Below are 22,799 nucleotides of genomic sequence, written 5' to 3' on the forward strand. Positions count from 1 at the left end.
AACAAGGGAACGGTGTTGGTAGATGTAACGAAGATGGGTAGGAAGCGTGCGGAGGGTGGAGAAGGGCCGGTCACCGAGACAGGCATCGTCAGGGCACCCAGAGGTCGGTGACCTTGATGGTCAGATGTCGACTCGACAGCAACTGTAGTAATTAGCGGAAGCAATTGCGATGTATGGTGATATTAGCGGCACCGGTCGCGATGACTTCTTGACCTTGAATAATTGGAATTCTTAACTAAAAAAAACATTGCTAAGGTTTCGATTTAAAGCTTTCGTGACTGCAGGGATTCATCTTCTTGGTTCTTTCGGTAAAGTCACGTAGAAGGGAAGTAATAAAATAATAAAAATAAAACATAATAAAATCAAATAATTCTCACGACGTTTCGGCTACAACGCAAGCAGCCGTCTTCAGGTGAAGAATGAGACACTGCCAAGTTAGGAGCTTATATATAAGCTGAGTTGGAGGTGGAAGAAGAAGAGAGCCTTAACAAAAGAATGTGCATATCAATAGGAATTTAGCATATTCATGGGAAATGCTTAGGAGGTGGGCGGGGGGGTTTCAAAGTCATATTATGCCCATGCATTATGCAGGATCAGCAGCACCAAAGGGAGGGGGGTAGCATTAACAAAGGGAGGGCATGTTAATAGTATGTAGAAGCAATGAAACATGTGAATGGGAAAACGGTGGCAGGGGATCCGCAGCGGAGCAAATAATGCCTTCCCTGTGGAGAACACAAGATACACAGTTAATGCCAGTGAGTGGACTGCGGTCTGAAAGTCACCATAAACGTGAACAACAATCAGTTAAGATCCGAAGTGGTTTATTACGTCCTTCCAATGATTGCTGAGCCAGAATCCATCTTCTCGGTTGAAATTGTCTCCGTGTTTGTATATGTGGATCGCCTCATGAACGAATCTCTCATGGTAGCCAGATGGCTTGCAGAGAACCTCTGTCTTGGAGAAGGCTCAGCAATCATTGGAAGGACGTAATAAACCACTTCGGATCTTAACTGATTGTTGTTCACGTTTATGGTGACTTTCAGACCGCAGTCCACTCACTGGCATTAACTGTGTATCTTGTGTTCTCCACAGGGAATGCATTATTTGCTCCGCTGCGGATCCCCTGCCACCGTTTTCCCATTCACATGTTTCATTGCTTCTACATACTATTAACATGCCCTCCCTTTGTTAATGCTACCCCCCTCCCTTTGGTGCTGCTGATCCTGCATAATGCATGGGCATAATATGACTTTGAAACCCCCCCACCCACCTCCTACGCATTTCCCATGAATATGCTAAATTCCTATTGATATGCACATTCTTTTGTTAAGGCTCTCTTCTTCTTCCACCTCCAACTCAGCTTATATATAAGCTCCTAGCTTGGCAGTGTCTCATTCTTCACCTGAAGACGGCTGCTTGCGTTGTAGCCGAAACGTCGTGAGAATTATTTGATTTTATTATGTTTTATTTTTATTATTTTATTACTTCCCTTCTACGTGACTTTACCGAAAGAACCAAGAAGATGACATTGCTAAGGCTTCTAGATTACCATTCAGAAGGGTTTTGGGATTTTTGACAAATCCCTCGATAACATTGTATGCGTGTGAAAACAGCACCCAGAGAAAATCCACATGGGAAGAACGCTCAAACCATTTTCTGTACTGCCCCTTAAGAGAAATTGCCTTCAAGCCGATGAAGTGGGGGTATTTTTTGCACATCATCACGAGTTCACCCGTGTAATTCACCAACCTGACTACTTTGTAACTGGATTAGACGTGCATCATCGCTCCGGCACTCCGTGTAAAACGTGGTTGAAACTGCTCATGAATTGGACTTTTTTTTGTTGGTGGTGTGATGTAGTAATTTATTTTTTATGAGATGCCAACCTAATCACAACCCAAGGCGCAAATATACATTCTAAATTCAATACCAAAACACGGGATGGACGTTGCAATATGTAGGAAGGCTTTATGTGGGCAGCTCTGAGTTGCTTGTGGTTCATCGTTCCGGCCCGGTCACAGCACAGCCATGCAGGGCAGCCATGCGTGGTAAATCTAAACATATTCTTAGGTTTTTTCGGTAAAGTCACGTAGGTAAAAAATTAAAATTAATAAAAGTAAAATAAAATAAAAATCACGACGTTTCGGAGGCAACACAAGCTTCCGTCTTCAGGTGGAACCGTCACAGCACGATAGCTGTATCAAGTAAATTTACTTGACGGTTCCACCTGAAGACAGAAGCTTGTGTTGCCTCCGAAACGTCGTGATTTTTATTTTATTTTACTTTTATTAATTTTAATTTTTTACCTACGTGACTTTACCGAAAAAACCTAAGAATATGAATACTTGCAGTCACGAAAGCTTCAAATCTAAAATCTAAACATCTGATAATGGAATCCTACAGCAGCGTAACCCAGTGTAATGTCTACATTTTGTCACTAATTTTATCCCAATTGCGCTGTTGGGAGTCCGATGTCGAATGAACGCAATTTAAGAACTGCCTTCATCAGCCGAGCCTCGTGTCAGGCCAAGGAATGCCCACGGAGAATGACAACACCAAGCCACAGTGGAGTGACTCGTCACGAGGCCATGGGTGGTGAAGAATACCAACTGTTGCACGTTTCATGTTTGCTGCAGAGGTTCATGGTTCAAATCCAGCAACAGTCCTGATTATTCCTGCGGTTGTAATGACCGTCAAAATACTACGGACCGTCTGCTTCACAGTGGACGTCAGAGTCAGCATTTGCCAAATTTAAACATAACCCGCAAATTACTCAATTGGAACTATACATATCAATCATTATCCCCTACTGGCCGACTAATGCCCCGGGTCATTCTTGTAAATGAGACTCATGCTGGTCTCTTGAAATCTTACCTGCTTAAACAAAATAAACTTGAAACTAATAGAACACACCTTCATGTTCTGTAATATGTGGTCAAATAACCGACATTTATCAATTTCACGCATCAAGTGGTGGCCTGGACTGAGTGAACTAAAAAAACAATCGGTGAAATGTTGTGCCGTCATTGGCCATCTAACATTATCCGACTCATGTCAATGTCCACACTCGAGGCAGCTCAGCCACAGTGAACACAGTAGGAGACACGTCCCGAGTTAGAACCCAGGATCCTGGCTGTGATGCCTCGTTAATCTGGTACAATAGTTGAGCCCCCAACTCACCCAGCCACCTCCCCAGCTACTTTAAAATTTAATTTAATTTCAACATTTTAGTAAGTAACAACCAATGTTGAGTTGACTGGCCATGCTTGAGAGTAGACGCAACACCAATGATTACATTTTCTACTGCAGACTCATCAAGGCCATGCCCAGACGTGCTTCTGCAGGTTTCCACTTACGACGTTCACGAAACACTGTGCAAGATGCATAGATTGTTATATCTGCAGATGGGATTATTGAAGCATAGTCAAGGCTTTAGAATACACTCGCTAAAAAGTGCAATTATGAGACTTATGACAGACACAGAAGCTGAGGTTGCATGTGGAACTTTCTACAGGCAACAAGAGGGCGATTACAGATCAAAGTGTCACCTCCATAGTGACCAGCGACTCGGAGTCTCATCACCGTCAGACTTTGAAGATCCAAGGGACGCATGGGGGGGGGGGGGGGGGGGTGAGAGGGCAATGTGACGTCACTGTCAAAGACGAAGAGTCGATTGTGGACATTCTAACAGAGTTGATGTGCACGAGCACCCATTTAGCCCCCCCTAAAGGGGTCACACACCAACCTATGGATTTGTTGGCCAAAGATAGCCGGCGTTTTGCAACGTAAAACAGTGATGCGACCTCGTAGAGTGCCTAGTGAGCTTGCTGGGCGTGCATCGCCCGTTGTCGGCCTGTGAACGCTGCGCATGCACCACGCGCCACGCCTCTAAGCCCTCACGCGGGCTGCCAGGCCTTAGCCAGCGTTACGCCGCCTGCAGCCACTGTCTCACGTCATCAGTATTTTACAAATGGTAAACTTGCCGCTGAATAAAACTTCAAGCAAACCCGTATGCCCAGCCGTATCCTACAAATAAAAACGATTCGTGTCAGCTATCTTACATCGAAGTCAAGTGAATTCAAAATATCTGAAAACGTTACGCGCCGGGCAACACGACACGCTTATCCCCCGGCTCCAGCTGGAGCGACCGTTACACGCAACGGTCTACAACCACTTCTGCATTCGTCTCAATCAAAGTAGGGTCACTTTAAAATTTACATTTATAGGAACAACCCAAAAACGTGTACATTGTTTTGTTCAAATGCGTGATTTGGCAGCCAAAATAGGATTTTACATTATACTTTATTCCTCAACTGAAATGGTAGCTGCCAGGGCCCTTTTCGAGCGGATGTGCTGAGTGCGCAGCCGAACTTTAACAGAGTTCATGTCCATCGTGTCCAAATGTCACGAACATTGGGCAAGAGATTGCTTCAGCGCCAGGTTGGAATCTGGGTTTGGAACACGAGCAAAAATCGAGAGAAGAGCAGCTCAGGTGGACATGGCGTCCACACCTTGACATCTCAAGACACGGAACTTGGGTGGCAGTCCCCCTACTGGCTCCGCCGTGACCCCACGCGCCAGCGCCACTGCAGCTGTCATTTTCTGCACGCTACGATGTCAAAGTGGAGCAGCACTTTCGCTGACTTTGCTCCAGGAAGAGAGCACAAGTGAACCATGACAATTGTGGGCTTAGGTTTGAAGGTCCCTTATTGTGCAAGTTTACAATGCGCTCGTAGAGTGAAGGGTGCATTTATAAACATTTTAAATGTTTACGATGAGATTTTCAATGAGGTATGCCCCTGCTTCAAATAAATCAGTCTATGCTCAGGTGACACTTCCTTCTGCCTCGGAATTCCAGTCGTCAAAGTGCTGCAGTCGAACTTGTGGGATGCATGGCCGCCACGTGTAAATGCTGCACAATAATCTCCCCCTCCTCTCGGTGACTGACCCCACGACTGGCCGTCCTACCTGACATCTGTGAAAAAGATTCAGATTTTTAATCCCTCACCCCTCGGATTTCCACTTAACAAAGCATACCCCTCCCCAGTAGCGATTCATTGCACTCGTGTCAGGTGACCGATGACGCACGGCTTAGTTGCATCCGCAGTTTGTTGCACACTGCTGTTTGGGTTGCTCCTGCAAGTGAAGTGTGAATGATTTATAGGCCTGCGTAGCATTTCCCCGGGAAGTCGCCATGCAGGACCGTGATGGCGCCAATCCAACGGCGTCTCGATGCCTCTCTGTGAAAGAACGCACGACGCCGGCAAAGCAGATAGGCGCAACCCAGCGATACCGTGGACGTGAGCATAAGATGACGGACCTTGCGATGAACCACTGCCTCCCTTGTCATGCCGCTCCGACAATGCCTCAAGCACTAGCATGAGGGGGCACCGTCTAAACCCGTGCTCTCGCCGCCGAACACGGCGTCCGCGGTGCCCCGGCTTTTACAAAACGCGCAGCGCGCACCGTCCTGCTGGGGGCGTCTTCACGGAAGACGGCGGGGCGGAGGGCGGGGGGCGACGTCAACGACGCGAGTCGGGCGGCCGCGTCAGTAGGTGAGGGGGTTCATGATGAAGAGGCGCTCCTCCTCCTTCTTGATCCAGCGAAGCAGCTTGGTGATGGCGTTGATGGCCGCCGCCTTGGTGACCAGAGGGCTGAAGCAGGTGTACAGTTCGAAACCGCTCGTCACCTGCGCGGCACACACGCGGGCATCGAGAGCACCGCTGTAACTATCACACTGTTGTAACTGAGCTTTAATCACCAGGAAGGTGCTTTTAAAAAGTACGTTAAGCACACACACACTTCACAGCAGTTGTACGTTGATAACGTTCATCTGAACCGTGACTAACGTGATGGTCGTACACTTCCTACATTGACCGTATGGTGATAAACGTGAGGGAGATCGACCTCTGTGGAAATGAATGGCAGTCGGCCAGTCACCTGAAGAGAAGTCTCCTCAAGGGTCATCCCCACGGAACCTGCAGCTCACCCTATCGCGAGTGCTCTACTCATCAGTCCTCGAGCACGCACGTTTGTCCGTATGTTTATTTCATTGCCCAGAATCCTTTTTCTCAATGCACAATGTTTATGGTTGAGTGAACCCCCAATCCTCTGGATGCATTGTGTATTCCACAATGTGCATTCTACAATATGTATTCCACAATGCGTGTGTCATGACGATTTCTTGTGTTGTCGCTGAGGCCCGCTGGAGCCCAGCGGTGGTGTGGAACCACACCGGGACCTGTGCGGCGCTGGTTCAGTACTCGGACATCAATCGTGAGCCCTGCATTTACACTGCGAGATAATTACATGTGAGAACAAAACGGATGAATGAGAGGTTATGGAGAGTGTATAAAGTTTGTGCCCATGACCACATCACCTGGAATGCACCCAATCTCATCAGATCTAAAAAGATAAGCGGGGTTGAGCCTGGAGAGTGCCCGGATCAATCGCTGTGTGCGTTGGTGGGCGTAGAGCGTGTGGCGAAATCCGCTGTTGTACTTTCCATCTATGGTCCGGCATCTACGCCACCTGCCATCACCAACCAGCAGAGCGAGATTTTGTTACATGGCCGCCACGACCCTTGCTGCGTGTGGCAGCCCTCATCAAGCATCGGAGTGACCCGCGAGTGGCCGGGCGGCAGCGTGAGGCCACAGAGGAGGCCCCCACGTGTGCCTGCATTGGCACTCACCCAGGCGAGCAGCGTCTCCTGCTGGCGCACGTGGTAGATGAGCTTCAGCGGCCGGGCCGCGTTGTGCAGGCGCCCGTGCAGCTGCTGGTAGAGGTCAAAGAGTCGCTGCCTCGACTCAGCCGAGCAGTACGGGGCCTCCAGCTCAGGGCTGAGACACGCACAGATACACACACACACAAAGGTCCCCCGTATAGCCTTAACAGACTTTTGGGGCAAGTGCTGTTAGTAAGGCGAATATTATAATTTAATTATGAATCATGATATCGGCTACGAAAGCCAACGTGTTAGGCATGGACCGTAACGAATGCATTCAGTCGCTGTGTAAACCGCCTTGCACCGGCGCTGTGACCCCCTTCCCACCCGCTCCCACCTGGTGAACTGCGAGGTGCTGCGGCACTTGTACATGAAGTGGCGCAGGTCCGGGATGCCGGTCTGCGCCACGCTGTACGAGTCGCTGCCCAGCGCCGCCAGCACTCCGCTCAGCGCGTCCTGCCGCCGCATGCGCTCGAGCGCGCGGCGCCGGCAGTCGGAGGCGGTGAAGAAGGCCTCGCGGTCGGCGCACAGCAGCAGCAGGCACAGGTTGCAGGCGTCGTCCAGGTAAGAGACATGCGCGTAGAAGAAGCCCGACGAATTGAATTGTGGCAGGCAGATGGGCAGCCACACCTCACCCTCGCTGAACGAGGTTCGCGATGCGCTCACCAGGTTCAGCAGCAGGTGCAGGTCGGCCGGGTGCAGCGATTGCTCCTTCAGGCGCACCATGCTCACCTGCGCAAGAGACAAAGATCCCCCCCCCCTCCGTGTAGCCTTTGAAAGACCGCTGGGGCAAGCGCTGTTAGCGAGCGCCTATTAAGGTCGGCAAGGTGCACAAGCGGAGGCGTGGCAAGCAGTACGCCTGACCCTCTTTGTCTCTTAAGTAGTCATGTTTAGTACAAACCGTATCAGGTATTAATTTAAGTCGACTTAGGGAAGGCCCAGGACCAGTTCAGATATCACTCACAGGGCCGTAGCACATTGCGATAACCGCAGCGCCACCACTCATACACACGTGCACATGTACGCACGTGCAGCCAAACACACAAGCACAGGGCAGTGAAGAAGCCTCCGGCTTGGTGATGCCAGGGCTGTCTTCTAAAGCTTTGTGGTGGGACTGGTGGACCTGCAGACTTCATCAAGAGCGTGGCATGCACAACGTGTGAGGATACGAGGGGGCCAGGAGGTAACAGCATCGTAAGTAGGTTATTGATCATTCGATGAGGAATTTCATCCCACACGCAAATACTAGGGACACATTCGGCTCCAGATCCATGCTGAACTCCGCAGTGACTGGTACCCACTAGGTGATTCTTGGCCAGGATGACGGAGAACACCAAGTCCTTGTCCTTGGCCTGCTGCAGGCTCTGGCTGACGGAGTCACGCAGGGAGCCGGGAAGCGGCAGGCAACGCACGGCCGACAGCAAGAAGCAGGGGTCGGTCTCCATGAGGTCCAGCAGGCTGTCGAGGAAGCGCTCCGTGCCGGCCAGCAGGCGGCGCAGGTCGTAGCTCTGCTTATTCTGGAAGACGCGGTTGAGTTGCGTAGCCGTAAGCACGCTCAGGATCTGACTGTAGACATACTGCAGCTCTTGCGCCAGCTGCTGCTCCGACTGGCGGCTGCGCGACACGGCCACCAGCACCAGCGGGCCCCGCTGCAGGAACACGACGACGTGCGTGCCTGCGCGCCGGGAAACGGCGAGGATATGGACAGCAACATTGACGCCACAACTGCGCAAAAAGAAAACAACACTATTCTATACTTGTGAATGTTCCGGCGCTAGATGCCAATGTTGGGGTGTACTTGTCATGAGAGGGCATCAGTAGTTTTGCTGTTCCTCCTCCTTCGTTGAGGGAGTGCAGACTCCAGTGGTTTAGTTTAACACGTAGGCTTTCGCGGTCAATATTACAGTGGTTTAACTATATTAGGGTTAGGATTAGGCATCTACGTGGCCATCCTCACCCCCCAACTTTAAAATCTGGGCAGGATCCTCCTGAAATCGTCACGACTCTCATGGCCCAACCGACAAACCCAGTACAGCTCGCGTGCCAGCACATCAACGCGCGTGGCAGGGCGTGCGTCCTCGTCACCTGTGTGTATGGAGCGGATGGCGTTGCGGCTGGCCTGCACGAAGGAGACGAGCGCGAGCATGACGCCCATGATGGAGGAGAGCGCCTCCTCGCTGCCGTGCCGCGAGTAGATGGGCTTCCCCGCCTCGCTGAGCACGAAGATGTGCTTGCGGTGCTGCCTCCACTCGGCACTCGTCACGTCCTCGCCGTCCCGCGACGCCGCCTCCTCTTCCTCCGCCGCCGCCGCTGCCGAGTCCGACTCGGCGCCATTGGCCGCGTCGCGCTCCGACGAGACGTCCGACTCCGACAAGAAGTCGGCGTCGTGGGGGCTGATCACGATGCCCGCGTCCTCCTCGTCGTCGTCGTCGTCGTCACCGGCGGCGGCATCGCCACCCTCGGGCCTGCGGAAATGAGAGCGTTCATGCGGCCCAACTGGTCCGCTTCGAGCGGCCTGCGTTCACGCGGACACAGCTACGCCAAACAGGGCACAGCCAGGACGAAATGAACCGGTGCTTCACCAGTTCATGCTGAGATGCAAAGGGGAACGATCAAATGTCTAGCGTTTGACTGCCGATGTCCCTTGAGTTATAATGACCACTGGCGTTTCTCTTCTGGTCGGTAGCCAGGTGGTTCTCATATGACAGAATTGACACAACACTACTGGATCTCAGCCACCCGTGTGATTAAACTAACGAGTGGGTTTTCAAGTGTAGCGAGTTGATGGTCTCAACCCAGGCAACAATAGAGACACGAAATCATTTAATTAATTTTGGTTTTTCATTCAAAATTTGCTACATTACGGATCTGAGAATTGAAAATATTGGTTTGACTGTTATAGGACAAAAATATTTCGCTTCAGAGTGGAGGAAAATGAACCGCTTTGGAGTGCGGAATAATAGCGTAATTCGAAGGGATCACACAATAATGTATAGAAAACATGCGTCTGGGGGCCATCCTCAAACGGAAGATTTCCCTAGGGATTCTTCACGTCGTGGTGTGATGCCCACAACGCAAGAGGGGAATATCACTGTAAAAACACAGAAAAAAAGTTTCAAATCTCATTTGTATGAGACGTGTGAGCGTCGAGACCGGATTACAAACACACGGCCAGTGGCTGTGCACCACGTGGAGAGTGGGAGAAAGGAGTCCGTGCGCGCCGGCGCCCCTCACCGCGCCACCGTGCCGTCTGTGTGGTCGCCGAGAGGCGCCATCGGCCGCACCGCGACAGACGGCGCGTCGCGTGGTTGCCGGGCGCTGCCGTCACCGGCGGCGGTCGCTCCGGGCTGCGCGTCCCCGGGATCGTCGCAACCCAGCAGATCGGCATACGTCTTGACGGTGAGGAACATGGAGCTCCGCTCGTGATGCATGGCGCCTGCCGGAAAGTGGGAATGACGCGCCAAGTGAGACGCACGACACACAACCGCACACCCTGACGGCTCACTACAACACCCTAACAACTCACTACAACACCCTGACAACTCACTACAACAACCTTACGGCTCACTACAACTCCATGACAGCTCACTACAACACCCTTACAGATCACTATCACACACTAGCGACTCACTACAACACCCTGACAGATCACTATCACACACTAGCGACTCACTACAACACCCTTAAAACTCACTACGACACCCTGACAACTCACTACGACACCCAGATAACGCACTAGAACACCCTTACAGCTCACTATCACACCCAAGCAGCTTACTACCACACCCTGACAGCTCACCATCACACTCTTACAGCTGACTATATCAAACCCTGATGGCTCACTGTCACACCTTGATGGCACACTACCACACACCCTGACGGCTTCCTGTCACATCCTGACAGCTCGCTACAACAACCACATGGTCGTGTGGCATGGGCCGGTAGCCAGGGGCCAGGGAGGCAGTGAGATGCCCTCCGCCCACGGCCCACGGTGTGTAGGGAGCGTGGGTTCCCGACACTACAGCTACATGTGCTCCTCCTCTGCCACATTGTATCACGCGTCGCTACACTTATAACACGATCACGAAGGGTTGTTTTAGTGAATAATCTGAAAGGGTACCCTTGGGTATTACAGTTACACAAGGACACGTATTACCTGACCAATTTAGAGCCTCACCGAACCTCAGGGATTTTATATGGAGGGTCCTGCTACCACAAAACGACTTGCTGTACTGCCTCGCACAAGCACCAATGACCGGGGCTCCTGCTACAGCAGAAATTATTCAGGACTCCTATGCCACTGCGCCGGCATTGACGCTATTGAGTCGGGTCACAGCAAGGTCTCTTTTATAATGTAAAGCACATTCGTCATAAAATATGGGTATCTCAAGATAACGCGCAGAGAAGATGGACATCTAATGGGAGTTGGTGGCAGCAGAGTGAACATAAGCATACAAAGCAAAAGAGATGGTAAAGGGATTGTGGGGTCAAAAAAAGTAAAATTTTGAGGCAAAAAAGGAAACTGAACAAGGGGAGGAGGCAGCAATGCAAACAGCCAGAGTCAGGATAATCTAGAAACGGGCGACACCAGAAGAGAATCAGCGACCTCCGACTGAATTAAGATGACGGGGGCTGTTAATAGGGGTCCTTGGTTGTGAGTGTGGGGAGCGCAGGCAAGAGAGCAGACTGAGGTGGAGAAGGTAGGCATGGATGGGAGGGTCCACAGGGTGAGGGCGGGCGCGTCGCCGCTGTGGTTGGCCGGGAGCAACAGCAGAGCGGCGTGCTCTCGCTTGCCCCAGCCGCTCGGAGAGCCCCGCTCCGGCTGAGCGGGGCAAGCGAGCGCGCACCGCTCACGCACTCACCCGGAGCGGGGCTCTCCGAACGGCTGGGGCTTCCGTCTGCGGGGCCCGGAGGGGCCAGGCTGCCGGGGAGACCCTCGGCGGAGCTGGGCGGCACCGCGAGGACCCCCATGTCCTCCTCCGCCTCCACCGCCTCCTCCCGCCCGTCCTGGGCAGTGCAGTGTGACCGGTGCACGGCTCCCTCAGAGGTCACGGGCAGCGAGGTCGGAGATCGTGAGTGCGGCGCACTGCTTGCTACCGCGTCACCCCCCGGGGGGTCAACATCTCCCCACTGTACAACGCCAGGCGAGAGCACGATTGTGTACACATTACACACGAGTCAAGCACACGTGCACACATTACACACGTGCAAGGCAGTCGGTGATTTTGCACTTTCCCTGTTAAATTTACAGGTCCGGCCACTCCAAGAGCAATGCTTCACCTCCCCTAAAGGGTAGGAGATTCCAAGGTAAACTGCCACATTATGTCCTCAAAGTGTATTTGTGTAGCACCCGACAGCCTCCACGCTCACACCGAGCCATGTAACGTGCACGCCATCGGCTAAGAGAAGCACGCACGGAAGGACAGATGGGCGCGCGGCACCGAGCGTTGTGCTCACCTTCTCGCCAAAACCTGGGACCTCCTCGAGATGGGCGTCATCGCCCCTCGCACACATGGGCGCCACGCAGTTGGGCACAGGGGGACTCGTGAGAGCAACGCAGATGCAGGGCACGGGGGCCTCGCCGGGGACGTGCCCATTGCCCTGCGGCAGAGTCGCCATCGTTGCGGGCAGCACGTCTACACGAGGACATGCAGGACACGCGTGTCAAATCGCAAATCGCCAAGCTGCGCTGATGGTTCTCACGGCAGTACAGTTTGCAGTTGCATATTTAGATCTCTTCTACTGCCAAGCAAGCACCGAAATGTATCATACCCGTCTCACTGTTCTCTAATGCCATCTCCCAACAACGTGGGGCAAAGCGGAGCCCAGTTTGTGGTCGGCGGTGATGAAGAGCCAGCTCTGCATTTTACGGGCGGTGCCAGATGCAGACTAATTGCTCTCTATTGTATGGCATTTGAAAAGCAACTGCCAAAATATTATAGCCGAGTGTTGAATCTGGCAATCCATGCGATCACACTTCACGAGAGCTTCAACGTGTCCGTGCATAACATATGGCAGCAGTTGCTATTTCCTTCACAATTGGAGAATGAAAGAGGTGCCCTGTTGTCAATCTGGTTAAGTGCAATCTGCTCATCACATAAACCAGCACTGCCCATTACAAGCTTACATAAAGAGGAACAAACTCTGTGCATCAAGCAGCTTCCGATGCCATCGCATGGTTTACCAGATTCAACACGTGGCTATGTTTTGCTAGTTTATTTTTAAATTCCATACAATAGAGAGTTTAGTCTGCATCTGGCACCGCTCGTAAAATGCGGAACTGTCTCTTCACCACCACCCACCTCAAACAGTGCTCCGCTTTGCCCCACGTTGTTGGGAGATGGCATTACAGAAGGGTGAGACATTTACGATACATGTAGGTGTTTGCTTGGCAGTGCAAGATATCTCAATATGACAGCTGCAGGCACTCAGAATGAACTCGTCCAATAGCAAGGGTGGTGGTGCCATGGTAACACTCGTTTCTGACAGAAATACATTCCTGGGTTCGATTCCTGATTTGAGCATCTTTCTGCATGGGGTTTGTACATTCTCTCTCCCCCTATTCTGCATGAGTTTCCTCCAGGTTCTCTGGTTTCCTCCCAGAGCAAAAAAAAACCCCATACAGTGTAACTGGTTTGAAGCTTTCGTGACTGCAGGAATCCATACTCTTTGGTTCTTTCGGTAAAGTCACGTGGGTATAAAATAAATCACGACGTTACGGGCGCAACACAAGCTCCGTCACCGTTTAAAACAGTCTGCCTCAGCAGCAGACCATGCTTTCCCACCTGATGACGGACGCTTGTGTTGTGCCCGAAACGTCGTGATTTATTTTATACCTACGTGACTTTACCGAAAGAACCAAAGAGTATAGTGTAACTGCTGTTGGCTAAACATCCCAATGCTGAAAAATGACCTGGAAATTACTGCACGCCGAAGCCGGCTCATTGCTGCGCCGGGTCTTCGATTAGTTTGCCAGCTAAAGACGGCCGGGGAGGCACCGAGGGATTTATGGTTGTGATCATTGTGACCAGCGTCACGTGGAGTGTTGGTTGAATTGGACGCCCATGGCACTGCTTCCTTTGGCGCGACCCGCGCCTCCTCCCAGCCACCACGTGCCGAGCTGCTATAACAGGCTCTGGTGGTGAACTCAACACAGAAGGTTTCATTGTTCAAAATCTCACCAAACCCACAACGGCATTCCTACATGTAAATGTGTAATGGGCGTTTCTGGAACACAATAGAATGTTTTATAATAAAGATTTTCTGCCCTTTTATCAATCCACAGTTGGTCGTGGGCGTTGTTTAATCAAACATCACCACACTGGTCATTGCTGGCCCTCACCCTTATCACTGCCATTGGGTCTGATCCCAGGGCCTGCCCAGTTGCATTACGGCAGTGTATGGGTGGCACGGGGACCCCAGGATCTGCCGCTGGTACATCACAAAAGAGTGTGCAGGGGAATCTCCTGGGCTTTCCACCATCTATTCAGTGTCATCCTCATACCCAATGGTCAGTGCCGATGACAGATGCATCCTACTTATTTCAATCTTTAGCATCTCTCACGGAGAGACCTGTCCAACTGCTCACATTGCCCCACCATGCCAATAGTCTGTGCCAATGACACCGAGACTCTGCTAGGCCTTGCCACTGACAGCAGGGTGGTGGCGTGGGTGGTTGGTTCTGATTGAGTGGGGGTGCCTGGACAGCAGATTAGGGCAGTCATTTAGTTCTCTCTTGTTGCTGGACTCTAATTTGTGTTATTATTTTTCCGTTTGGTTTGTCCAGGAAAGCCCCGCCGAGTCTCAACTCTTTTTCAGGAGGGTCCTGACACGTTTTAGCAGTAGGGGGGACGATGTTGCTGATGTGTGTCATCCCAACAGAGTAATTTGCAGCTGATTGTTCGGCATTGGGATGTTTTGCCAATACCAGTTACGCCGTATGGTTTTTGCTATAGGAGGAAAGCAGAGACGCTGGGGGAAAACCATGCAGAACAGGGGAAAGAACAGACTCCACAAAGAAAGGCACCTGAGTCGGGAATCGAACCCAGGTACTTTATGCCGCGAGGCATGAGAGTCACCTCTGCACTATCACCTTAATGCTGAGGGTCTTGGCAGTGACTGATGTGACCTGGTTTGCGTCGGTCGCCCTTTAGCCTTGCGTCTGTAATGTCCCTCACTGCCGTAATCTGTTGTCTTTTCCCCTCTCGAATAATAACGATAATTTATATCCATGTGGAAACTTAATACTGGAAGGATACTACACACTGTACAGGAACAATTATCTACAGCGAATAACACAGAGGACACATCAAATATCATCAAAACTAGCCATGGTGTCTGAACACAACGGTAATTGCATACAACTAAATCGAGTTAAACCTGGACACAATATTAAAATCATAACGCTCTCTTTTGCTCTTTTGCCCAAGTGATTGCTGTGGCTTGTGTTTTGTAAGCGTTTGGAGATACAGTGGCAGTTAAGCACTTAATAAACACAGATCCTTTTACCCTGAGTGTGGATAAGAGGCCTAGTGAAAGGACTTCAACTGTGGTGCTGAGGTAATCTTCCAAAGCTGTTTTCTGACACGATGTGACACTGCACCCCTCGCTGTGAGGGTTCAGGAAATGATGTCACACTGCACCCCTCTCTGTGAGGGTTCAGGACACGATGTGACACTGCTCCGCTCGCTGTGAGTGTTCAGGACACGATATAAACTAAACTATTTTAAACTAAACTATTATATTTACCAGGTAAAGCCAACTGAGCCATTAACTTTATCAGAAGCGATCTGGTCACAAATGATAGCTCAACGAGTGGCTTATCACATGTAGGAATGTATAGTCGCAGCCAAATTATCTAAACGCATGTCTCTAAAAGTGGAGTGAAAAACCGGAGAACCTAAAGAAAAATCCACGGGGAGAACATGCACATTCCAAATATATAGGCTTCAGGGTTGTGATCAAACCACTTCCTCCTGCATACCAGGTAAGAGAGAAAACATCTCAGCACCATGTTGCCCCACGATGTAACACTGCGCCCTTTACTGTGAGAGTTCAGGACACAATGTAACACTACACGACTCACTGTGAAGAGTTTAGGGTGGGAAGTAGTCTCGTGACTTAATGCCCATGGCATAATTGCAACCCAATGGAAAGCAAAAAGCCAAAATACACATTTACCACAGCACTTGAAAAACAAAATCAACTACACTAGCAACAACGATTTTCATTTAGAGACATTTACTCAGGAAAGCTTTATTGAGTCTCAGGGCTACTGAAAATGTTAATGAAATCAGTTTCCTGCATAATACATTTTGTAAATGTAAGAAAAAACTTGAGTGGCCAGAGTAAACCCAAACCTCCATTACTAGGAGGCTTGAACTTATAATCGATGTATGAATATTAAAACTAATAACGCGTTGATGTTTACCCATGCATATCTGTTGTATGGGGGGAGCAGCCGCACAGTGGTTAGCACAATGCTCTGTGAACCTGGATACCTGAGTTTGATTCCCGGCCATGGCTTACATCATTGCCAAGTGAAGTCTGAAATGGTTGTGGGGTTTCCTGTTAACCAACCTGCAAACAAACCCCATAGCCAACACTGACGAACAGCTAATTATGATTGTATACATAATATATGTTGTATATAATGGGTTTATGTGACCCTTGGAGGGACCAGTGGTAGCTGCTTTCACGATGTAAAAAGATAATGGATTCTTGAATCAGACCACAACTCTGCATTGTGACAATTCATCGAATCACTGGGAATGATGAGTATTCACACTGCTTTGCAATCTGCAGGCAGCCTGCTGAGGCCTCCTTGTCTCTCTGCCTCCTGCAGACCCTGCTCAAAGGATTAGCAAGGTTGGCTATGTACGGTACAACAGAAGATAAAAAATACATACTACAGCTCTCACCGATGCTCGAACCATCATTCAATCAATGAATTACTTAATGGTTTGCGGCCTTATCGCCAATCCCAGCCTCAAAACCCCACACCCATTCCACACCTCCCATTGCATGGAAGGACAGGAGGTGCTGCGCGGACCCTTCACTTTAGGGATAACGTCACCTGGTCTCGGCGCAGGGCCTCCCTGACTCACTCCGTCCTCTCGGTTCCACGCCGCCCGTGCCTTCGCGAAATCGGCAGTGGCCTCAGTGGAGATGCCGCGCTGCGAGCCCAGAGACCGTGGCTCCACTGTGAGGTACGGCCATCTGGGTACGGCCTTGGCTCCCGTGCAGTCGACGCAGCTTGATGTGCGGAGGGCCTGAGTCGGGGCCGAGGCTGGGCTCTGTGCCACCTCAGTTGTACTCGTCCGCCTCCCGTCCTCTCTCCCCTCTGGGATAGCACTATTCAAGTGCCATAGCTGAATGAACAACTTAAACCGGCAGTGCTCGCTCTGTAAAACACAAACAGAGTGAACACTGTAATTGACAGCATCGAGTACATCCACAGTGCAGTAGCAGTAGGTGTTGGAGTAACAGCGACCTAACCCAAAAAACGTTATCATGAAGGGTGGCGTTTGCCTGCAGACTGCTCTACATGATATAATCACAACTGTCTGGACCACAGGATGGGTTCCGTAGGATTTGAAGGATGATCTGGTGGTCCTCCTCAAGGAGCATAAACTATCACATTAACTCTGGTCATCCTCGCAGCGACTTTTGCCTAGCCATCGAACAAAGACGCGCGCTTTGAGATGCGCTTCTGCGGCCGTCTGGAACGCTCTTCCTTCCAATATTAGGAAGCCACTGGAGTTATGCACTTTTAAATGTAGATTTAAAACGAATTTCTTCATTAAGTCTTTTATGTGTTGAGTTTGTTGTTTCCCTCGCACCTCCGATTAGCGCGGTTGGCTACGTACGGCACAAAAGAAGTTCAACATATATACAAACGGGCGCAGTACGGCCTATAGCAGAGATTGGCTGATGTGGTACAGGAGGATGTGGAGCTGAATGGACTTTCCGATGACTGGTACCAGTGGTGTCAAGATCGGCGTCTCGGGAGGAGGCTCGTAAAGGACGCTACTGGGCAGTTGGAGGCAATCGCCCTCCAACAACAGTGGAGGGCAGAGGAGCGACGCTCACGAGCGGAGCGCCGGAAGGCTAAAACAGAGCAATTTGGCACAGTAGGGAGCATATTTGGTGCATCAGGGGCACCGCAGTGGCGATAGAACGACCTCGCCTGATATACACGAGGTTGTGGGTTGGATCCCGACCGTGACGCCTGGAAATTTGGAATTTGAATGTTCTCCCCGTGGTCGCGTGGATTTTTCTCCGGCTCATCCGGTTTTTCCCTCTATATTTCAACAAATACACTAAATGCGCGTTTAGGGGCCGTCCATAAATGACGTCACGAGATTTTTGACGATGTTTGACCCCCTCCCCCCCCCCCCCTTTGTCACACGGCATCATAAAAAGTCAGACCCCCCCTCAAATACGACGTCACAAAACTCTGCCCCCCCCCAAAATAAGTATAAAACATGCTGCCCCCCCCAAAAAAAACTATAAAACATGCTTCAAATAGCTTTAAACTATTGGAATTGTCGTGCGTATTTAATGTGGTGCTGCACTCTGATGTTGTAGGAGAAAACATTTATTTTAAAAGTCTATTTAATTAAGTAGAACGTGTTGTCTATATTTATTTAAAGTTGCGCATTATGATGTGACGTCACATTTCTCAAACCACCCCCCATCGTCACACATCGTCACAAATGTCTGACCCACCCCCCCCAGGTGCGTGACGTCATTTAGGGACGGCCCCTTACAGTATTTGGCTGCTTTACATTTCAACATCATACGGAACTTAGCTGAGCTATCATATGCGGCCAGGTTGCTTCTCAAAAAGTTTTATAGCTCAGTGGGCCTTACCTGTAAAAATATAAATAGTTGTAGTTTTTAATTTAGTGAAATCTGCCAGTCATCTCAATCAACCCATGGCACCTGGGTCTGCCCCGTGACCTCCTGCCAGCGGGCGTTCGACACTTCACGTGGCCTCAAGGTGCACATGGCCTGGCACAAGCGTCGTGGTGACATCACGGCCACTTAGTGGCGAATGTCGGCTGTTGTTTTGCTTCTTGTGTGTGCACGTATGTGCCTGTGTGAGTGTCTGTGTGAGTATAGTGGAGCGAATGGGGAGCGGTAGTGTAGCGGTTAGCGCGTCTGCGCTACGAACACGGTCACCCGAGTTCGAGTCCCGTTCAAGGCCAACACCGATGACGATTGTCTGGGCCTCTCCTAGGTCGACTCTGCCTCAAATGAGTACTTAATCATCTGTGTAAGCATCGCTACTGGGGCGACAAAGGCGGTGGTCACCCACCACCTCGTGCGCCATACCGGCCTTCATACGCTCGCAAACTTTCACAAAAGTCAGTGAAGGGCTATATATGGGGGGGATCTTTGTCGCTGATACAGTGTCTGCGAGTAAGACTAGCCGAGTGGACTTGCCGATGACTGGTGCCAGCCGTGTCAAGATCGGCCTCTGTGGAGGAGGCTCGTGAAGGACGCTACTGCTGGGCAGTTGGAGGCAGTCGCCCTCCAACAACAACGGAGGGCGGAGGAGCGACGCTCACAACAACGAGCGGAGCGCCGGGTGGCTAAAGCACAGCGAGTTGGCACAGTAGAGGGCACAGGTGGTGCATGTGCCAGTCATCTCGGTCATCTCAGTCAGTCGACCCGTGGCACCTGGGTCTGCCCCGTGACCTCCTGCCAGCGGGCGTTCGACACTTCACGTGACCTCAACGTGCACCTAGCCTGACACAAGCGTCGTGGTGACGTCACGGCCACTTAGTGGCGAATGTCGGCTGCTGTTGTTGTTGTGCGAGTGAGACTGTCCGTGCGTAGTGAGTCACGAAGTGACTCCCTCCCCGTCCGTCACTCGTCATGCGGCGCAGCAATCATCACCTTAAAGAGGAACTCGCAGCTGGTTGTAGACACCCGCACACAGATAACGACACACACACAGAGACACACAGAGACACCAACAGCCGGCACTCTACACACACACACAGAGACACACGGAGACGACACCAGCCGGCACTCTACACACAACACAGAGACACACGGAGACACACGGAGACACCACCAGCCGACACTCTACACACGCACAGAGACACACAGAGACACAGAGACACCACCAGCCGGCACTCTACACACACAGAGACACCACCAGCCGGCACTCTACACACACACAGAGACACACAGAGACACAGAGACACCACCAGCCGGCACTCTACACACGCACAGAGACACAGAGACACCACCAGCCGGCACTCTACACACACACAGAGACACACAGAGACACACAGAGACACACAGAGACACCAACAGCCGGCACTCTACACACACACAGAGACACACAGAGACACCACCAGCCGACACTCTGCACACACACAGAGACACACAGAGACACCAACAGCCGGCACTCTACACACACACAGAGACACACGGATACGACACACGGATACGACACACACACAGACACACAGAGACACACGGATACACCACCACACGGCACTCTACACACACAACAGCGGCGTGCAAGCCCCCGGGTGTGAGGCGCGTGACAGACACGCCGGGTACCGAGAGCGCGAACAGAGAGAGACGCCGGCGATGGACGGCGGAGTGGGACGGAGCGCGGCGACCTCGACACGACGGTCATTCCGCCATTTGGAAGCGGCTGACACGATCCGTGTCATTGCCGCTCGCGTAATTCATTGGCAAGCTACGGTGAGAGGTGATTCGCGCTGACGAGAGAACAACAACAGCAGAGAGAGAGAGGGGGAAGTCAGCAGAGAAGGGAACTCACCAACGCTGCCGCCGCTGCTGCTGCTGTCTGACCCGGCACGGTGACGATTCGGGGTGAGAGGTGAGGGACCGCGACGAACAACGGGCGGGAGGGAGGGTTCCCCGAACGACGAACGAGTCGCGTTGTTACGAGAGACCGCGGCGAACACGCGCACAAGCCACACATACACACGTGGGCGGAGATTCACAGAGGCACGGCGCTGTGATCGTGTCATCCGTGGGCGATGATTACACTGGTCAACAAAAAAAAACATTTTTTTCTGGCCTGGACTTTTGCAGCTGTTTTAGACTAATTTTAGGGTGCTGATTCCAAATCTGATCTCAGATTTGCTCTACCACATCTAATTTTTATGCTATCGGCATACCCCATTTTCAATGATTTTACCCGAAATTAACTCTGTCACTTATGATTGCAAGTTGTTGCGAGTCAGTGACTGCTTTAGTGTTAAAATATGGTGCTGTATTTTTAGGATAGTGTGTTTATAATATAATTTTATGTAGATATCCACATTTATTTAATATTTTTCTTCTGAAGATTTTATTGAAAATGCAATATTTGATATCTCAAAAACCTGATGTGATAGACAAAAACTGATGCCAGATTTGAAATCAGCATCCCAAAATTACCTTGAAACGTTGAAATACCTTATGCCAGAAAAAGTGTGTTGACCAGTGTTATAGGGGTAGTTGTTCTGTTGTGTGGTCCACGCCTTGTAAAATAACGAGTTGGGGATTTGGTGAAAACCCCAAAAGGAACGTATTGGCGGGAGAGGAGAGAGATGTTTATAAAGAGGTGTGGGACAAGGATTCGGTGCTCCGGGAAGGAAATGCGAGAGTCAAGGACATTGTCCCCGTGCCGTGTTAGACGGAGCATTAGTCCGCCTCGCAGGTCTCCCGTGCAGTTCTTGGTAGCAACACGGACTGTGATTGACGGCAGTAGTGCCAGGTGACACATGGGGAGGCTCCCGTCCAGACACTGCTGCACCAGCCTATGGGGCATGGCAATGCGCCACTGTCAAAAGCCACTCGAGAGGGCCCAGTTTCCCTTTAAATATCGGAGGTGGAACATTCAACATTTTTGGACGACGTGCCATGGAATATCTTAACCACTGGCACATTGCTAACATGAGAATTTTTCTGTTTGCTCATAGTCACTTTAAGATGTTTTCTTGTTTTTGTTTGTTGTGTTTGCACCCGATTCAAGAGCCGAATGGCTCACAGGGCTCTTTCCTAATAAATGAAACCTGAAAAACTGAAACATGCAGTGCAGCTTCATCGTACACTGCTCATTTTATCGTCCTTGGCGGGGGGGGTGATGGTAAGCGATTGGTAATTGGCAATTATAATCTTGATTTTATGAAACGTCTTTAATAACAAAATCTCGAAGCGCTGTACAAACAAAACGATACTCCCGAATTTGAATTGGCTTTTTTGAAGATAATGATTGGGCTGCTTTAACCTCAGAGTTTGGACAACACAGACCATGAACACCGCCCAGACTGTTGGTTAAACGTATATTAACTCAGGGGGGAATAACTTAAGTAGAGGGGAAATGACTTTAGTGCAGTGTTGATGGTTGAGAATGTTTTTGTTACAATGAGTAACTGTTCACAGAAATTTGTACAATTCTTTTTGAGACATTCTTCACGTGAGCAGTAGTGGGAATGTGCCGGGACTCCACGCCGAGACTGCTCCCAACACTGACCACACGCGCGTAACCAGCATGCCCCAGGCCGGTTGCTTTGGCCACTCTTGACTGTAGGGATCCATACTCTTTGGTTCTCTCGGTAAAGTCACGTAGGTATAAAATAAATTAAATCACGACGTTTCGATCGCAACACAAGCGGTCGTCCTCAGGCGTCACAAAAGAGGCAGACCCCCTCAAATATGACGTCACAAAGCTCTGCCCCCCCCCCCCCAAATAAAACATGCTTCAAATCGCTTTAAACTATTGTCATTGTAGTGCGTATTTAATGTGGCGCTGCACTCTGATGTTGTAGGAGAAAACATTTATTAAAAAGTCTATTTAATTAAGTAGAACGTGTTGTCTATATTTATTTAAAGTTGCGCATTTTGATGTGACGTCACATTTCTCACCCCCCCCCCCTCGTCACACATCGTCACACATCGTCACAAATGTCTGACCCCCCCAGGTGCGTGACGTCATTTATGGACGGCCCCATAGTGCTGTGTACACGCGTGTGCAGGTTCCTACAAACGAGCCGAGGCACGTGCTGTGTCCGCACCCGCTGCGTCGTCAAGGTGA

At 50.6% G+C, this 22,799-nt stretch overlaps 1 protein-coding gene across 3 annotated transcripts; it reads right to left on the reverse strand.

Annotated features, from left to right (window-relative positions):
- Window positions 1-2,318: 2,318 nt before the first annotated feature.
- Window positions 2,319-20,599, reverse strand: MON1A (MON1 vesicular trafficking associated A). 3 transcript variants are annotated; one of them, XM_078875017.1, is made up of 10 exons: window positions 20,535-20,599; window positions 16,783-17,127; window positions 12,182-12,360; window positions 11,587-11,854; window positions 9,959-10,160; window positions 8,810-9,189; window positions 8,026-8,399; window positions 7,062-7,456; window positions 6,692-6,839; window positions 2,319-5,689 (listed from the first exon to the last, which is right to left on the reverse strand). In XM_078875017.1, the coding sequence occupies exons 3-10, from the start codon at window positions 12,341-12,343 to the stop codon at window positions 5,549-5,551; spliced, it is 2,070 nt and encodes a 689-aa protein (XP_078731143.1). In that variant the 5' UTR covers window positions 12,344-12,360; window positions 16,783-17,127; window positions 20,535-20,599; the 3' UTR covers window positions 2,319-5,548. The 3 variants fall into 3 exon arrangements, with proteins under 3 accessions (XP_078731143.1, XP_078731145.1, XP_078731146.1); XM_078875019.1 differs by having other exon boundaries at window positions 2,320-5,689; window positions 16,800-17,127; window positions 20,535-20,593; XM_078875020.1 differs by lacking the exon at window positions 2,319-5,689 and adding an exon at window positions 6,121-6,531.
- Window positions 20,600-22,799: the final 2,200 nt, after the last annotated feature.

This window comes from Lampetra fluviatilis, chromosome 40, assembly GCF_964198595.1.
Source record: "Lampetra fluviatilis chromosome 40, kcLamFluv1.1, whole genome shotgun sequence".
Taxonomy (NCBI): domain Eukaryota; kingdom Metazoa; phylum Chordata; class Hyperoartia; order Petromyzontiformes; family Petromyzontidae; genus Lampetra; species Lampetra fluviatilis.

Bases quoted from the DNA above. Each gene is read 5' to 3' on its own strand.
- MON1A (XM_078875017.1), bottom strand. From the start codon at position 12,343: ATGGCGACTCTGCCGCAGGGCAATGGGCACGTCCCCGGCGAGGCCCCC. The intron at 11,855-12,181 runs GTGAGCACAACG...GGCGTTGTACAG, and splicing joins TCCCAGGTTTTGGCGAGAAG to TGGGGAGATGTTGACCCCCC. The intron at 10,161-11,586 runs GTGAGTGCGTGA...ACTTTCCGGCAG, and splicing joins TTCGGAGAGCCCCGCTCCGG to GCGCCATGCATCACGAGCGG.